Raw genomic sequence first — 17,845 nt, forward strand, 5'->3', positions numbered from 1 at the left:
AGAAGAGATCATACTCCAGAACGCCCAACACACATTCAACAAAAGCGTTAGCAAAGAAGAGCAATGAAAGAATCCAAGAGGTACCACACATTGTGATTTAGGTACTCTTGGCACCACACAACCAACAAAACACCAGTCAATGAAAAACGAAAAGGTACTGATTTTCTAAATTACTGTGATCTCACTAAGATAAGACCAACAACAAAATCAGCACTCAGCAGTCCCAAACATTGCCTACTAAACAAAAAAGGAAAAACAAGAGACCAAAAGCATCAAGACTCTTGATATCTCACTACCAGCTCACAGTTTGTTCTTGTACCAAAACACACCCCCACCAGACCTGTCATCAGCCTCCACATACACGCACTCCTTGGCCTCTCTGTACATGGCCTTGTAGATGGGGGTGCCATCAAAATGGTAGTACTCCCCAAGTATGGGCCTGACGGCCTTGGTGGCCTCCATTGCATGGTAATGCGGCATCGTCGAGAAGAGATGGTGGGTCACATGTGTGTCTGTAATGTGGTGGAACACTGTGTTCAGGATGCCGTAGTCACGGTCCACCGTTGCCAAGGCACCCCTGAGCCAATCCCATTCGGACCCATCATAGTGAGGCAATGCCGGGTGTGTGTGCTGCAGGAACGTGATCAGCACCAAGAAGCCATTGACTATCAGCAGCGGCACCCCATACACACCCACCAGCCACCAAAAGCCATACGCCTTCGCCAGCGAGTACAACCCATAGCACACAGCCATGACCCCCAAATCGCTAACCACAATCTGCACCTTCTCTCGGTCTGAGAAGATCGGACCGTAGGGGTCATAGTGGCACGCGAACCGCTCATAGGCGCGGCCAGAGACGTTGAAGGTGAGGTAGAGTGGCCAGCCGAGCAGGAGAGATACAGCAAGGGTTAAGACACGGCCAGGCGGGTTATTGAGGTACTTGGAGTACCAGCCAAGTGAAGATTTAGGCTTTGGCACAAACACCTCATCGCGTTCGAGGCTGCCAGTGTTCGAGTGGTGGCGCCGGTGGCTGTACTTCCATGAGAAGTAGGGGACTAGAAGGCAAGAGTGAAGGATCAAGCCCACGGTGTCATCAAGCGCAGAGTAGTCAGAGAAGGCATGGTGGCCACATTCATGGGCAAGTACCCAGATCCCTGTGAGCACACAGCCTTGGCAGACCCAGTAGAGGACCCAGAGGATGGGGCTAGTCAGGGGAGGAAGGAGGTGGAAGAACTGGGTGGAGTAGTATAGGATGGCCACAATGGTGAGGTCCACGATCACGTAGGAGAACGAGCGCGGGATGGAGCGTTTGAAGCAGTGTGGGGGAATTGCCTTCTTGATCTGTCCAATGGTGAACGGTGGCCTGTCTGTGGGTACGCGTTCGAGGGGGTTGGGTTTCTGAATGGGCACGCTCATCCTGCCACCACCGCCCATGGTGGATGCTAAGGGATGTCAAGTTGGTGAGCCCGGTTGGTTCCTGCAAGAACAGAGTCTTTGAGAGACCAACATAGGTGCAATTGCTTATGCATTAATAAGTTAACAGCCTTTGGAAAACGATGTTTGGCACAAATTTAGACGATTAAGAGGTTAGTCAAAACCAAAATAGCAGCCTAAAACAGGCAAAAACAATATAAATGTCTCCTCTTTAAGAGAGTGATTTATGGACTGTCCCTTTTCCAACAAAAGTAACAAAAACCAACATCTTTTTCAGTGCCATAACCCCTCTCCTCCAGTGTCCTTCCTCCCAAACAATGCCAAAAAAGTGGTATTCTATTCATAAAGAGTTTTCTTCTGCTGCCCCAAATTTCTGGAAAATGTAATCTCTTACCAAACAGTTTTTTATGGTAGAAAACATAATATAATCAATCATCAATGACATTGGAAAAAAAATAAAGAGGCAACCAAAAATTAGAAGATTAGATGAAGTCAGATGATGGTATGAACTACGACACAAGGATACTTCAATTTATGCCCGTGTAGTGTCGTGTCCCTTTATATACTATAGGTCGAATGGAAACATCACAAAAATGACATCATTTTTGTGGCCTCCATAAGACATAAGAATATATAGTATTGACCATGTCCAACACAGGTTTGATTTCATGCATACCCATGCGGACGGGGAAACCACCCTAGAGGCCGGCGCAACCATTGACCCCAGGGAGCCACCAGCTTCCCCTTATGTAAGAATAATGACAATGGGAATCGAACCCTTCAACCTGACCCTGTCAAACACGACGTAAAGCAATTGCAGTTTCTTCTTTTGTTTGCTGAGGCTACCTAAACAATGAATGACCCTGTCTACAGGAGAAGCTGTTGCAGAGATTGTGCACCTTCAACCCGCTAATGAGAAGATACACGCATCACTGCATGACCCATGGAAACGGGATGTGGCACCCACTTTTAGGTAAGAAATGAAAAAATAAATGCATGGTCAAGAAAGAGGAGCAATAAAAAAAGAGGAATTTCTTGATTGTCGGTTACGCAAAAGAAGAGGAATTTGTTATTCGTGGTCTTGGCTAGTATTGATAAACTTATGGGACTCAATCTCCTCACGGGTAAGGCTTCATAATGACGACATAAAATGGCCTGAATTTCTTTTCAGGCATTGAAGTGATGTCCTTTAACTTGAATGCATTAAACTGACGCACCGATGTAAGTTTGCATAGCTCTTGTGGGCAAAGAGAATAGACTTGTTTGCAGTCTACAAGCAATCCAAGGTTAGTCCTAGCTCAGCTTGCCATACCCTACGGTTATGAACAGCGTAAAATGCCAAGAATAGGATCCCTGCCCTCATAACCTATGTTGGGCATGAAGGGGTGACACTCATGGGAATTGAACCTTGACCACCCATCTTGCGGCCAAGGCCCCATCCCACTAGGCCAACCCCCCTTACGCGTCAAAGGTTAGACCTCAAGCCAAGGCAATCACTAGGTAAAGAAAGACTGGGCTGAGTTGCTCCAACTCAAGGCCTACCCACATGGCACAAATTTTAGGGGGTTCAGTTCAGAAAACTAGGAAAGACAGGAGCATGTGAAGGAGACCAAAGCATCCAAGAAAAAAGGTTCAGCTCATGTCAGAGGCTCACGAGAACAGCATGACCACTCAATAAATATATTCCCCCACATAAAAAAATAAAAGGATACATTTCCAAATAAAGGCCCATCTTTTAATCACAAAATACAGTTTAACTTTTGCCTTCGTGGGAAAAAAACCCCAAGTTTAATTAAAAGACATTATTTTTTGGGGAAACAGTCAAAATCCAAAGAATGGGTGACGAAATCACACATTCTACCCTTACACTTTAATTAAAAGACATTATTTTTGTGTATTGCTCACCAAAGTCACACTCTTGTTCTGATAGAGGGCATCAGGTGCAGGTGCAGGTGCAGCAGCACACTGGCCATGTGATAGGCACCTGATCATGGCTCTATATGTTTTATTCATAAATGTTGGGTCTGTACTTTGGAGTCCCATGGGTGTGTCTGGCCGGAGTTTGGTGCTCTATGTGGTGGGTAAGAAAAACATGAGGTTTACCACCAGGTGGTATCCCATGTGGTAAGCTGGGTCCTGAGTCAAACTGCCCAGGATAGAATCCCTCTGCCACATGGGGCGGCTGTTCTTCTGGTAGGGTCCGCCATTACCCCAGCTTGCCTTTAAAAAAGGAAAGAAAAAACATGGGATTTGCTCAGAAAGGTTCCATTTGTTTGGTGGGAGCCACTTATGAATGACATCACAAGTTCGAAACCCACTGAATGCTTCTCTTGCTGTAAGGTTCAAGCTGGGTGCACTTCTTCGCAGTTTTACCAACCAGAGTTTTCCCTTGGACTAAGAGAGAGAGAGATTTATACTCCTGCAACTGAGGTGGTTTTCCTTGGTTATCAAAAAAAACAAAAACAGGAGTAGGTTTGTGTTGAGAAAAATTAAAACAAAATATGCATGAGTCCTTACATAAGAAAACTAAAAACAAATATTACACAGAGAAAAATTACCAACATGAAAAATGGAAAGGTTAATATGGTCATTGGGTGGCTTAGGCTTTTTCCTCTCTCATTCACTGAGAGGCTTGAGAAAGGATACTCGGCCATCAACTTTAATTAATAATAATAGCGATAACAATAATAATATTATTATTATTTGACATAGAAAGCTGGGGTCAGGCAGACCCCTACCAGTTTATCAAGAAACCTATTCCCGGTCAGGGTTTATGGCTTCATGCCTATCGTCTATAGAATTAGACGATATGGAAAGGGTCCTACCAAGTCTATTGATTGAACCCTTTCGATATAAACCTTATCATACTTCTTTAGGAGATGAGTTGATCCTTGCCTTCCATACTTTTTAGTTTTTTAAGTGGTTTTCAGAAGAAAACAACGAAAAGTAGGACTTTTTGCTTTATATAGGGAGCGGCGAAATTGATAGCTACGCCATATTATTATTATTATTTATTCTATAAAAGTAAGAAGAAAAGGAACAAACAAAATGGACTACTTGACAGGGCCAGGAATTTAAGAGAAAATTGACGGAGCTAACAAGATCTGTAACCAAACAAAATATGAACGCAGAAGGAAAAAAAAGGGAAATAGGTGCAAATTTGTAATTAAAGAGTACGATTTTTTTTGCATTTTTCGCAAAAGAGGCACATTAACTGAAAATTCTAAAAATAGAGAACAGATAAAATGGCAACTCCAGAGATTTCACCTTATCATCAAAAAAACAAGAACAAGTGGGTCTGAGGTCTCGCCATTGCAAAACAGAGGGAGGGTCTATTCTCCAACCCTATTTGTATTCACCCACTTATCCAGAAAACAGGGATAAGTTGGGATATCGCATTATGGGACAACCAAGCGAAATATCTCAACTTATCCCAGTTTTCCGGATAAGTGGGTGCATCCAAAGATCCCACTAAAAATGCATCTGAAAATGGAGAAAGGGAAACCGAACCCTCAACAATGAAACCACTGATAAGTAGATCTAACATCTCAGTAACCAAAAACCATTTAATTATTTTACAATTTTTTTCTAAAACAATGAGTTTTTTTGGGTAGGCAGCAACTAAGAGCAAATTTACAATAGGATAAAAATATATTGGTATTAAATCTCCTTAAAACAACAAGAAAATGGTCAAGATGTAAAGCTCTTGGAAAGACATGTAACAACCAAATTTCAGGAAATAAAAAAAGGAAAATAAAAGAATTATATACCCACCAGATATCCGAAGCATCTTTCATGCATCTCAGAGAGAGAGAGAGAGAGAGAGATCTTCGTGTAACAACAATGGGGGTCTTCCGAAAGCCCATTTATCCGGAAAACCGGGATAAGTTGGGACATTTGTAAATCGCATTTCCGAACCCCAACTCCTCCCCACTTTTCAGGAAACAGTTTGTTGATTAATTCCAACCGCACCCACATGGTAATGCCACCTAGATCTAACAAAAAAAACTCACCCCCGCTAACCAAGGAAAAAAAAAAAAGAAGTGGGAAAAGATGGGAAATTGCCTAACGGAAAACAACCCGTTTCTCCATCTTATCCCACCTTTTCCAGATAAACGAGTGCATTACCCAACACCCACTCAGAAAATGAACCCAAAAAACAGAGATCTTCAGAGAGAGAAGTGATTAGATTTTGTCAAGGATGGGATTCGTACCTGTGACCTGTCGCCGCTTGTGGAGTGCAAACAAGGATGAGAGAGATGAGAGAGCGGGAGAGAGAGAGAGCGGGAGAGTCTCTGACGAAGGGGCACACCTTTCCCTCTCTCTCTCTCTCTCTACTTCCCTTTACCCCTCGCCTGCCCACAAACCCTAGTATATAAAATCAAGTCTCACGCCTCGTTTGTATGACACGTGGAATACCTTCGGATTTCAACTTGTCCTCCTCTGCGAGTTAAATTTCTGCCTAGGTGACACGTGTCTCATACCCAATTGCTATCTCCCAAACGGACACGTATGCTAATCTCTTTACAGTGAACCCTAGGCCACCAGTTTCAAAGCACAAGATCTAACCGTCCGATCCACGCCCCACCATCTCAGCCGTTGCTCGAAAGATCGACAGCACCGTTGACGCTCCTCCGTACATACATCTATGGCTTGCTGCGAGCTAACACAAGTTTTCAAGGTGTTTTTCGCAAATCTGACTCCGCAGATGTGTTGGTCACGACTGATTGGCTAGAAAAAATACTTAGGATTGTATTTTTTCTAAAAAAAAATATGATTATTTTAGCTTGAATATTTATTAAAATTTAATACACTTTCAAACTTATAAAAACCTACCCAGGTGTTGAAATTGAAAGATCCAAGAGTTCATCCATATAAAATCAAGCATGTAAAACATATATAAGCATTTCATATATGGGTGTCAAAGGATCGGGTTTGGTTCGGACCCAGGTAAAACCAGATTTGAACTCGATTTTCGGGTATGGTATCAGGTTCAGACCCGAATGTAATTAGGTCTACTATAAAAGAAACCATGCCTAGACCCGATAAGAACTAAATGAATCATACCCGAACTATACCCGGTAAAATAATATTTTTTGTTATTTTTACATTGAAAATTTGTGGGTTGTAATCAGAACTCGGGTTGGGCCCAGGTCTGGTATAAAATTTCACAAACTATACCCAAATCCATGTATTAATCTGATCTTCGGGTATAAAGCCGAGTCTTATTTATCACCATACTGGACCCTGTAGGATTTGGTCTAGGTCGAGCCCAGGCAAACTGGACCCGTTGACACCACTAATTTCACATGAGAGACTTTTTGCTTGTCAACCGTTGTGAGTGAGAGAGAGAGAGGCTGGATAGTGATGTTTGAGTAGTTTAAGCAAAACAAAAAATTTAAATTTGCATCAAGTGTTAAAAAAGGATCATGAAGTTATCATGCATTATACTTCTATATATATATATATATATATATATATATATATATATATATATACCGACATAATTTGAAAATCAGAGGGAGAAAATACGGTATGTAGTTAAGCATCACTTAAGTGGTTATTATAATGTGGCACGTCATAAACCATAAAAACTACTATATATATTCAATTATTCGATTCTAGTTAACTTTACCCCTTTTCATAAAACAAGCACTAGCTAGGTCATTGATCAAATTGTGCATTAGCTTCTCAAAGCTGATGTATGCAACATTTTGCATTTTTTGCCAGCATCTTGAATAAACAGGCACAATCTTTGATATGCTTGCCCCCTTTGGATTATACATGCGTCAAGATGTAGGCAAGCCCACATAGGTATGTCCAAAAATAAAGTTTGCACTTGCAGACAATATGTGTAAACCTGAAGAGTTGCACAACTAAAGCTGAAGGTGTGTTTTTTTTTTCTTTTTTGGGATTTAGGTGTATATGACATATTTTTGTTACAGAAAGATGACTTCATCTTGAAGAAGCACATATGCCAGAAGAGCCACATACTTGATCAAGTCATCTTTATGCAAGAATAATGTTCAACCTAAGAATAATGTTTTTTTTTTTTTTAATTTTAGTTGGGAAGGATGTCATGCATTTCTCTCAATATATAGTTGCCTTGTTTGTTCTTGAAATAATGTGTAAATTGTGTAGTTCAAAGTGCCAGGTTGGGCTATCTTGGTATCAACCATAGTTACCAGTCTGGAGAAGCGGGAGCGGGAAGCGATTCGGAAAGTGAAAGCGAGAAAGCATGGTACTTTCAAAATTTTAAGAAGCAGAGCGCGCGAGATGACTTAGAAGCGAATTAGGAATAATCTCGGAAGCAACCTAGAAAGTGAGGAGAAACGAAAAAAGAAAGAAAAATAAAATAAAAAACACAAAAAAAATAAAAAAAGAAGGAGAAGCGTGCTTCCCAATTTTTTTTTTTTGAGCTTTCTAGTACATTTCGAAAGCATCATATTTTGCGCTTTTGAAACACGTTTTTCCATGCTCTATGGTGCTTTTGGTAACCCTAGTATCAACGCACCTATCCAATGAAAATTTATCTACCACATATGCCTGAATGTTAGACTCACTATTAAGCATTGCAGCACTTGTTAAGTCATGCAGATCAACCAAATTATCTCTACTATTTGACCATCAACTATACATGGTATACATTTAGGTTTGCATTGAAGTTACTAAAAACATGGTTAACAAAAACTTTTATATATCTCTAAGAGCTGACTTCTTTGGAAGTTATAACTTTTGAAGCTAGAAGTCAGCCAGGTACTTCTAGAGCATACTTTCAGTTCATGGGAAAATGCACTTTGAAGGATATTAGAATCTCGTATATCCTTCAAAGTGTATTTTTCTCTGGTAACCATGTTTTTTAGTAACTTCAATGCAAACCGAAATGTATACCATCGATTCCAAACTCAATTTTGTACGAGGAAAGCTCATTTAGTGGAACAAACAAAGATGTGTGGCTAAGTTCTAGCTCTTTGATGAGTGGGAAGCCCAACTATGGACGTTACAAGATGTTTTTTATTTTGAAAATTGATCTTGAAAAGGCTTTTGACTCGTTTGATTGAAGATTTCTCTTATGTTGCCTTGACAAGATGGTATTAGATGAGAAATGACACTCTTGGATAGAAGGTTTACTATCCGCCTCCTTGGTCAGCCTCTCCATATCAATAAGAGAAAGGACAAGGTTTTTAGACCGAGAAGGGGGTCTTCATCAAGGTGACCCACTATCACCACTTCCCTTCACCATGGCAATGAAGGCTTTATCAGTCATGCTTAGTATCATAAAGGCCCAAGGTAAATTCAAAGGTGGTAAAGTCTCAAATAGTTTCACCATCTCCCATCTTTTGTTTGTGGATGATTTTTTTGGTGTTTGAAGAGGCGACGGAAGACAATATGTGATGTGGGCATTATGGCTGGTCCTAAGATACATTTGCTGAAATCTCAAGTCTCCGCATGAATGGGGGGTAAAAGTTAGGTTATGGTTTTCAATGACCCTACCGGTGATATATAGGCAAAGGATAACTTTGGTTATCTTCAATTGCGAGTAGGGGTGGCAATTTCTGACACGACCCGCCAACCCGACCCGCCAACCCGCCTCTTAGGCGGGTTCGGGTTGGGCTTAAGCCAACCCGTTTAATAAACGGGTCGACCCGCGTAACCCGTTTATTAAACAGGTCGGGTTCGGGGTATGCCAACCCGCCAACCCGGCTGACCCGTTTAATAAACGGGTTAGGCGGGTGGGTCAACCCGCCAACCCGTCTGCCCGACCCGCCAACCTGCCTACCTGCCAACCCGATCCGCCAACCTGACCCGCGAACCTGAAAACCTGTTTACCCGACCCAACCCATTTATTAAATGGGTTGGCGGGTCGTGTCGGGTTACCCGTTTATTAAACGGGTCGGGTTCGTGTTTGCCACAGCCAACCCGTTTAATAAACGGGTCGGGTTCGGGTTGAGGTATGCTGACACGCCAACCCGCCAACCCGACCCGATTGCCACCCCTAATTGCGAGGTAGGATCTGTCTCTATGAAGTACTTGGGTCTACCACCTAGGAGTGTTGAGGGGGCTTTACTGGAGTAGGTTGGAGGTTTTCGTACAAGACAAAACCCGAATGTGTGCAACGTGTTCCTTATCGTGTGTGAAGAGGGTCAACTTGGTGACATTTTACGTCTCATGCGTGGTACTTCACTTTTTCCAGATCTTTAAATTGCCCAAAAAAAAGTGGAGAAGCGTTTGAATAGCATATTTCAGCATTTCATATGGAATGAAAAGCTTGACGGTAACTCGAAAGCAAAGGTCAATCGGTCCCAATTATCGCAACCATTGGATGTGGGAGGCTCAGCATACACAACCTTGAAAGGTTCAACACAACCCTCTTAGCAAAATGGCTATGAAAGATCTGCATGAAAAGAGGGGCAGTTAGCAGTGATTTTCTGCAAAAAGTATGACCTACTTGGATGGCCGTGGCAATGGTCCGAGAACCACAAATGAACATAGGGTTCCGGGATTTGGAAAGGATGGGCCACGCTGCTTGAGGATTTAAACTTGGCGATTCCATCGTTCAGATGCTATCGAACGATGGTATATACAGTGTGGCCTCTCTATACAAGGCTCAGGACACCCCATCTATCGCATTGTTACCAAAACATGCGTTGTGGGGAGGTGGACTCCCTTTAAGGGGGTTCTTTTATGGGATGGCTCATATTGCATGGCAAAGTATAATGGAAATGCTCCTAAAACGTTGTGGTTTCCATCTTGCTAGCAGGTGCTCGCTACGCTTATGTGCGGAAGAGTCGCTGGAGCATCTGTTTTGGGGAGAGGGTGGTGTATGTTCGCCCCCGATGATTCACTGAATCCCACGTCTGTGTTCGGGGGATCGATTGAGCGCCACGTATTCATGCACATGGGGCTCGTATTCCCGTGTATGTTGACATAACTTTGCATCGGACTCTGGTGATGTTGCAAAGACTGAATCACCCTTACTTGCTTTTCCTGCCCTGAAATGACGGTTCGATGAAATGACAAAATTATCCTCCATTCAAAAGTTGTGAAACGACGGATCGATAAAAAGACAAAAAAGTCCTCCATCCAGAAAGTTTGATGTTAACGTGGAGAAGTTCCCTATTCATTAAACTCCTGCGCCATCTGCTGTAACAGTTGCTCCCATTATCAACCAAAACTTTGTCTTCGTCTCCAGTCTAGCTTTCCGCCTTGTTTTTTATCCTATTGTACAACACACTGTCGCCTTCTCGTGCCTGCCTTGCGTTACAAAACATTCCAGTGTCTTCTCTTCATTTTTGCTGCCGTTAGGCATCATGGTAGAAAGCAAAGATTCACAAACATTCTTTCTAGTGCCATTAAGGCAGCGTGAGTAGCTTTTCATCTCATCATGCGATCGATGAAGAAGGCATGTCGTCTTATGTGCCATTAAGGCATTGTCTGGTTATTGTAGGTAGATCTTGTTCTTACGAAGGTTGGAAACTTATCGATATTTGTAAGACGCTGGGACCTATTGACAAGAATGCTTGTTTGCAGATGCTAGGAAGGGCCTCTACCTCATCAGGTATCCTACATTCATTCATCGTATGCATTGTATCTCAAACCGCTGTATTAGTAACAGACTCCCATTTTTGTGAGATACATTTTTGTTAGTTAATATCGATTTGTTTGCTATTATGCTCAAGTTCTTCCTTATCGATTTGTAATTTATTGTGCGATATATTTATCAACCTTTTAGATAGTATGGTTTTGTATCGTCGATTTGTAAGTTATTATGCTGAACTGCCGCATCGATTTTCAATATCTTACAAATCGCTATGCATACATATCGTTTGTGTAAGATATTATATTTCATGTAATATGTATTTGTAAGATATTTGTACACAGACTTTGAAAACATGTGGATGCAGAAACACATCGTTACACGAATGGCGGGGCGATTTTCGCATGCATATCGCTGCTCTCTCAGCGACTTCTATTGAACTCGCTTTAGAGCCTCGTGGATATTATGAGATCATTATCGTCAACACACATGTACGACATGTGTATTTTATTGGCATGGTAAGCGATAAGTCGATGCTCAGTATAAGCAAACATCAAACTGCACTTGATTTGATACTGTCATGCATTAAATCGTTGCTTTGACTTGCTTAACCCTAGTGGTATCCGTTGTTATATGCATCCTGATTAAATCGTAGTAAAGCTATGCCGCTTGCTAACCCAAATTTATATATTGCTTACAAAACATTCCACTGTCTTATTTTATTTGACGTTGTTGTTAGGCATTATCGAAGAAAACAATGATGCACAAACATTCCAACCAGTGCCATTAAGGCAGCGTGAGTAGCTTTTCATCTCATCATGTGATCGATGAAGAAGGCATGTCGTCTTATGTGCCATTAAGGCATTGTCTGGTTATTGCAGGTAGATCTTGTTCTTACGAAGGTTGGAAACTTATCGATATTTGTAAGACGCTGGGACCTATTGACAAGAATGCTTGTTTGCAGATGCTAGGAAGGGCCTCTACCCCATCAGGTATCCTACATTCATTCATCGTATGCATTGTATCTCAAACCGTTGTATTAGTAACAGACTCCTGTTTTGTTAGTTAATTTCGATTTGTTTGCTATTTTGCTGCAAAACACAAATTGATATATTGCTTAAAACATTGTTGAGCTTATCATCAGGTTGTAATAAAGACGATGTAGCTGAATCCATCGAAAGATCTAGAGAATTGAATATCTATACTTATGACGCAACTGAAGTATTGAACATCTGCACTAACAATTCACATGAAAAGAAGGGTGCAGGCATTAGACCCACTCTTGACTTGAATGTTCCAGCGGAAGAAATGCAATTCAATGATGAGTTAGACTACCATGACAGTGCACATAATAAAAGTGTAGGCCCCGGGAATGTACACGGAAGTACACTTGACTTGAATGTTTCAGGAGAACAAATGCAATTCAATAATGAGGTAGATTTTGATGACAGTGCACATAATAAAAGTGTAGGCCCCGGGAATGTACACGCAAGTACACTTGACTTGAATGTTTCAGGAGAAGAAATGCAATTCAATAATGAGGTAGATTTTGATGACAGTGCACATAATAAAAGTGTAGGCCCCGGGAATGTACACGGAAGTACACTTGAATGTTTCAGGAGAAGAAATGCAATTCAATAATGAGGTAGATTTTCATATAGTAGGAACTGGGAATGTACATGGAATTACACGTGACTATGTTCCTGTAGAAGGAATGCAGTTTAATAACGAGGAAGATGCATATAAATTTTACAATGATTATGCCTTAAAAGTTGGCTTCAGTGTGAGAAGGTTTTCTTGGTCAAAAAATGCACAGGGTGTCTTGGTTAGAAAGACATGTCTGTTCCAAGCAAGGTTGGAAGAAATCAATGGGAAATCCAACAAGGAGCATGCCAGAATCAAGATGTGAATGTCAGGCGAGATTGGTTTTGAGAAGACATCTGAATGGGAAATTTGTCGTGCGTACTTTAATCAGTGATCATAATCATGATTTATCTGTATCATTTATGACTGCTATGCTAAGGTCACATCGTAAAGTAACTGTAGCGCATGCTGCAATGGCTGAAATAGCCGATAGCGCCGGCATTGCACCAAGGAAGACATACAATTTGTTTACCCGCATAGATGGTGGTCGCGAAAATGTGCCATTCACTCCTTTGGATCTAAGAAACCACTTGAGAAGGAAGAGGACAGATAACATGAAGAACGGAGAAATATGTTGTTTGGTTCGCTACTTACAGAATAAATCAAGCAATGAACATGGTTTCTTTAGTGCAATGCAAGTGGACGAAGATGGATATGCTGTGAATATGTTTTGGGCAGATTCAAAGTCTAGAGTAGATTATGAATGCTTCAATGATGTGCTTGTGTTTGATACTACAGTAAAGATTAATACTGAACAGTGGCCATTTGCGCAGTTTGTGGGAGTGAACCATCACGCACAGAGTTGTATATTAGGCGGTGCTTTTGTGTATGACCAGACCAAGGAAAGCTTTGAGTGGTTGTTCAGAGTATTTACACAGGCAATGAACGGGAAGCATCCTGAAACTGTACTTACAGATGGTGATCACGCAATTGCGACTGCAGTGCTTCATGTGTGGCCAGATGCACATCATCGCCTATGTTTGTGGCATATCTTTCAAAATGCAGCAAAGAACATAGGACAGATATTTAATCAGAATACAAGGTTTGACAAAACGTTTACAAGGTGTGTACTTCATAGCGTAGACGAGGTCACTTTTAAGTCGGATTGGGACAAAATGATTAAGACATACGACCTTACTGACTGTCTGTGGTTACAAAATTTATATGCAGAAAAAGAGAAGTGGGCATTGGCATATGGAAGACAATACTTTTGTGCAGGTATGATAAGCACACAAAGAGCCAAATCTATGCATGCCACCCTAAAGAAAACCCTGTATTCATGTTTAACAATGCTTCGTTTCATGGAACAATATGAATTATTTGTAGAGGGTCTAAGACAAAATGAGCTTGAACAAGACGTGAAATGCTTCAATACACGACCTCAAACTTTTGGCATGGAAATATTGATGCGACCTGCAGCTCTGTATACACTAACTGTATTTGAATGGATCAAGAAAGAGGTGTTGCATGTCTTGAATTGCAAAATAGAAGGACTCGTGCAAACCGAGAATATGCACAAATACCATATTTTTTGTTAGGGTGAAAAGCATCAGGAAAGGCAAGAAGCACATGTCACGTACAATGTTGACAACGGAAGGGTAGAATGTTCGTGCAAAATGTATGAATTCAAAGGCATTCTATGCTGTCATGCATTAAAGGCACTCAATCAAGAGAAGATACAAGAAATATCAGAGTCTTACATAATGCGAAGATGGACCAGACGCGCGAAGATTGAAATGCTCGTTATGGACAATGCGAGTAAATCTGGTGTTGACGAGAAGTGTCACATAGCCTCTCATTACCAACAACTGTGTAGGTCATTCATGCATGTTGCTGATTTGGCATCGAGAAGTGAAGAAGGCTATGCATGTGTGAGAAAAGTTGCAACGGAGTTACTTGAAAACGTGGAGTTAATTCACATTAAGTTCGTTGCAGCGAATGAATACCAGACGAAGATAATGGGATCGAAAAGCCTATGTCAAAATCATGTTTCGCTTGACACTCTTGAGAAGTTGCATCGAAGCGTAAACATTATCTTCAACAAGTCAGTAGTGAACGTTGTTGATTATGATGGACATATTCATGAAGCGAAGGGTATCAAAAGAAAACCTGCCTCTGATCGCAGTCGTCGGAGGGCAAATGGTGCATTAGAATTGGTTGGCAAGAAGAGGATTAAGAAACAACCTACCTATAATAAAAAACAACAAGGCCCTGGCAATGAACAGGTATGTAAAACATTACATTGCTTCCCATTGCGATAAGCTTGTCAAATAGCTAACTCGTGTAATGTCCATCATGCAGCAATACCATACCGAAGTACCACCAAACGTTGAAACCTACATTCCTCCCGACCTGAGTTCCGGCAACGATCGCTACAGTTTTACAAGTCTTTTGGTATGTAATCAATGTTGCGAGGAGGTATGCATTTCTTGTGAAACTTAATTCAGTGTCTAATATTTTCTCTTTCATGACAGGCTCTGATGCAATCGACAGATAGGTATGGGACACAGGAGTCTCGTGTGGGTCATTAATTTAGTTGTTATGCCTCTTTGCATGCCTCGATCTCCACAATGCCGGATTTGTTTTTGCGTTTACAGTCATTTGTCACTAACGACTTGCGGTCCGTGGTTTGATTTTCTTAAATCGATAGATAGCGATTTTTGGCTTTTGCATGAAGTCGGTCGATGACATCACTGTATGGCGATTTGTGATTATCGTTGATTAGCGATATGTGGCATCGCAGCGAAGGGATTTGAGTGTATTGTTCGAATGTCGATCAAAGCGGGATGACAAAGGCTGTACAAGTATGTTTTTTTCGGCCAATGAGCAAGGTTGCGTTCCATTTTATGATCTAAGTATGCTATCACCTGCGCGGTTGAAAGCCTACTTGGACCATAAAATGAAGCGCAACCTTGGTCAATGCCCCAAAAAAGCTTACTTGAACAACCATTGTCATCGCGCTTAGATCGACAGTCGAACAATACCCTCAAATCGCTATGTTGCAATCCCACATATCGCTAATCTTCGATAACCACAAATCGCCATACAATGATGTCATCGATCGACTTCATGCAGAAGCCAAAAATCGCTATCTATCGATTTAAGAAAATCCAACCACGGACCGCAACTCGTCAGTGACAAATGACTGTAAACGCAAAAACAAATCTGGCATTGTGGAGATCGGGGCATGCAAAGAGGCATAACAACTAAATTAATGGCCCACACGAGACTCTTGTGACACCTCCAATTGCCTTTTGAAATCATTATTGTTATCCTGTGAAATGTTGTATCCATATATTAATAATAAAAGGCTAGTCAATGTGTCTTTTCTCTTCCTCACTTCATTTCTTAAGATATGTGGTTCAACCCGTGGGTTTTTTTTTAGATCCGTGGGGTTTTTATGGAGAAATGTTCACTATCAATTTATACTAGTATCGTTTAACACCGCAAATCAGCGTTGACTAACACCCTTTACAAAGGTCGAGTATTGCTGCACAAATCGCTATTCAACGATAACCACAAATCGCCATGCAGCGAATATGAAGTGGAATTACTCAGTTAAAACGGATAACAATAAATGTTTGATTTGTCGTACAGTATTCATTGATCATGTTGGTTGAGCAGTACATCTTTTAGGTCATAAATAGTCGCACGAGTACTAGAAGCTAGGTTTGTCTTCTACTTCGTGAACCAGCAACAATCAAACAGACGGTTCCTTCATACATACAAACCTACACAGACGATGATAGCTACACGATCAACAATGGCGAATCATGGGTATATTGTCTACACATCGTCTACATTTTCATCAAAATCCGTCTGTTTCATGCCGTTTTTCGCGATTTGTGATTTGTGTACTGTATAATGTAATTTCATATCGTTCGTTGCAATGTCCGCATTCATTTCAGTCAAACATCCACCGACGAAGTTGGGCGAAAACTTAGTCAATCACTACAGGAGGACATCAACAGAATGCAGAGTGAATTCGCACAATACAACATGATCAGTAATTTTGTTAGTATGAAACTAGTAGCAGTTGTCTCTATACGTAAGACATGTGTACGTCCGTTAACAACAACATATTTGGTGCAAACAGACTATATCCGATTTCGTCAGTTATATTAAAAGCAGCGCACCAAGCCAGACTGTATGCGTCGTAAGCCCGTATTTCATGGTATATCGATTTTATTTTATGTTGTTTTCCATTATTGATTTATTCCAATTGATTCGTATGTTGTCGTTATTGTTAGCAATGTTTGGGTTTGCAGACTATCTTACGCCGTTTGCCATACTCTAGTGGATTTCAAGACGGCATACCTTATTGGGTTAACGGTAATCACTACAGAGACCCTTTTTCAAGTGAAAAGGTAAGCAAACAAACCTACAGTGCAATATTACAGCATAACAAGTGCTAACATCAATTTTTTCGATCTATTTGCAGATATTGATTCCTACACTATGGCAATCTGAAAAGCATTGGGTCTTATACGTGATGGATTTACGCGAAAAACAACTATGGTGTTACAATTCGTTGGAAGTTCACAGTGGTTTACGGCTAGACATTTCCCATCTCGTAAGTTTCAATATCTATGTGAGGAACAAGTCGTGTACTGGGGTCATGAATTTACTGTCGGTCGCATTATTCTCAGATCGGTTTCCTCAAAGCCATTTTGGGAGTCGATGCTAGCGAGTGGATCTATCGCACGGCATACAATGCTCCTTTACAAGATAATGGCGTTGATTGCGGGGTATTTGTAATGAAGTACATTGAAGCAATATACAATGGTGCAGAACCCTTATTCGACGATGTAAGTCATTTCTTTGCCTCTGTTATTGGGGATTAAGTGCATGTCTATTGCTTCTACCTTACAATATGTTTTTGCAGGTTGATATACCCGGATTCCGCGAAGAACTCTGCCAAAAATTGACGTCCTTTCTAATTGCGGAGGAGAAAGTGAAGGAGGCCTCACGAGCATCTAAAAGGCTTGCAATTGATAAAAGATGTGCGCTCAACCGGCGTGGTTGACAGTCGCTGAGTGAGACTGCGATGTATTTTAATGAACTTGTAATGTTCGAAATGATAATATTCAACATCGCTATGAAATGTTGTATGCTTAAACATCGCTTTATTGCTGGCATATGAAAAAACTACTACCACCATAAAAACTTGTCGGTGTGAATATTATCGATTTGTCGGTTCCTTAATCGCGAAGCAAAGTGGAAGTGTGT

The 17,845-nt window shown here is 41.2% G+C and overlaps 1 protein-coding gene across 1 annotated transcript; it reads right to left on the reverse strand.

The window, feature by feature from the left end:
* Nucleotides 1–61: 61 nt before the first annotated feature.
* LOC149829013 (delta(12)-fatty-acid desaturase FAD2-like) lies at nt 62–5,806 on the reverse strand. Its single transcript, XM_090017865.1, has 2 exons — nt 5,649–5,806; nt 62–1,477 (listed from the first exon to the last, which is right to left on the reverse strand). Exon 2 carries the CDS (start codon nt 1,432–1,434, stop codon nt 301–303), a length of 1,134 nt encoding a protein of 377 aa, XP_089873991.1. The 5' UTR covers nt 1,435–1,477; nt 5,649–5,806; the 3' UTR covers nt 62–300.
* Nucleotides 5,807–17,845: the final 12,039 nt, after the last annotated feature.

The sequence above is a fragment of the Nuphar pumila genome, chromosome 9, assembly GCF_984573655.1.
Source record: "Nuphar pumila chromosome 9, dmNupPumi1.hap1.1, whole genome shotgun sequence".
Classification (NCBI taxonomy): Eukaryota; Viridiplantae; Streptophyta; class Magnoliopsida; order Nymphaeales; family Nymphaeaceae; genus Nuphar; species Nuphar pumila.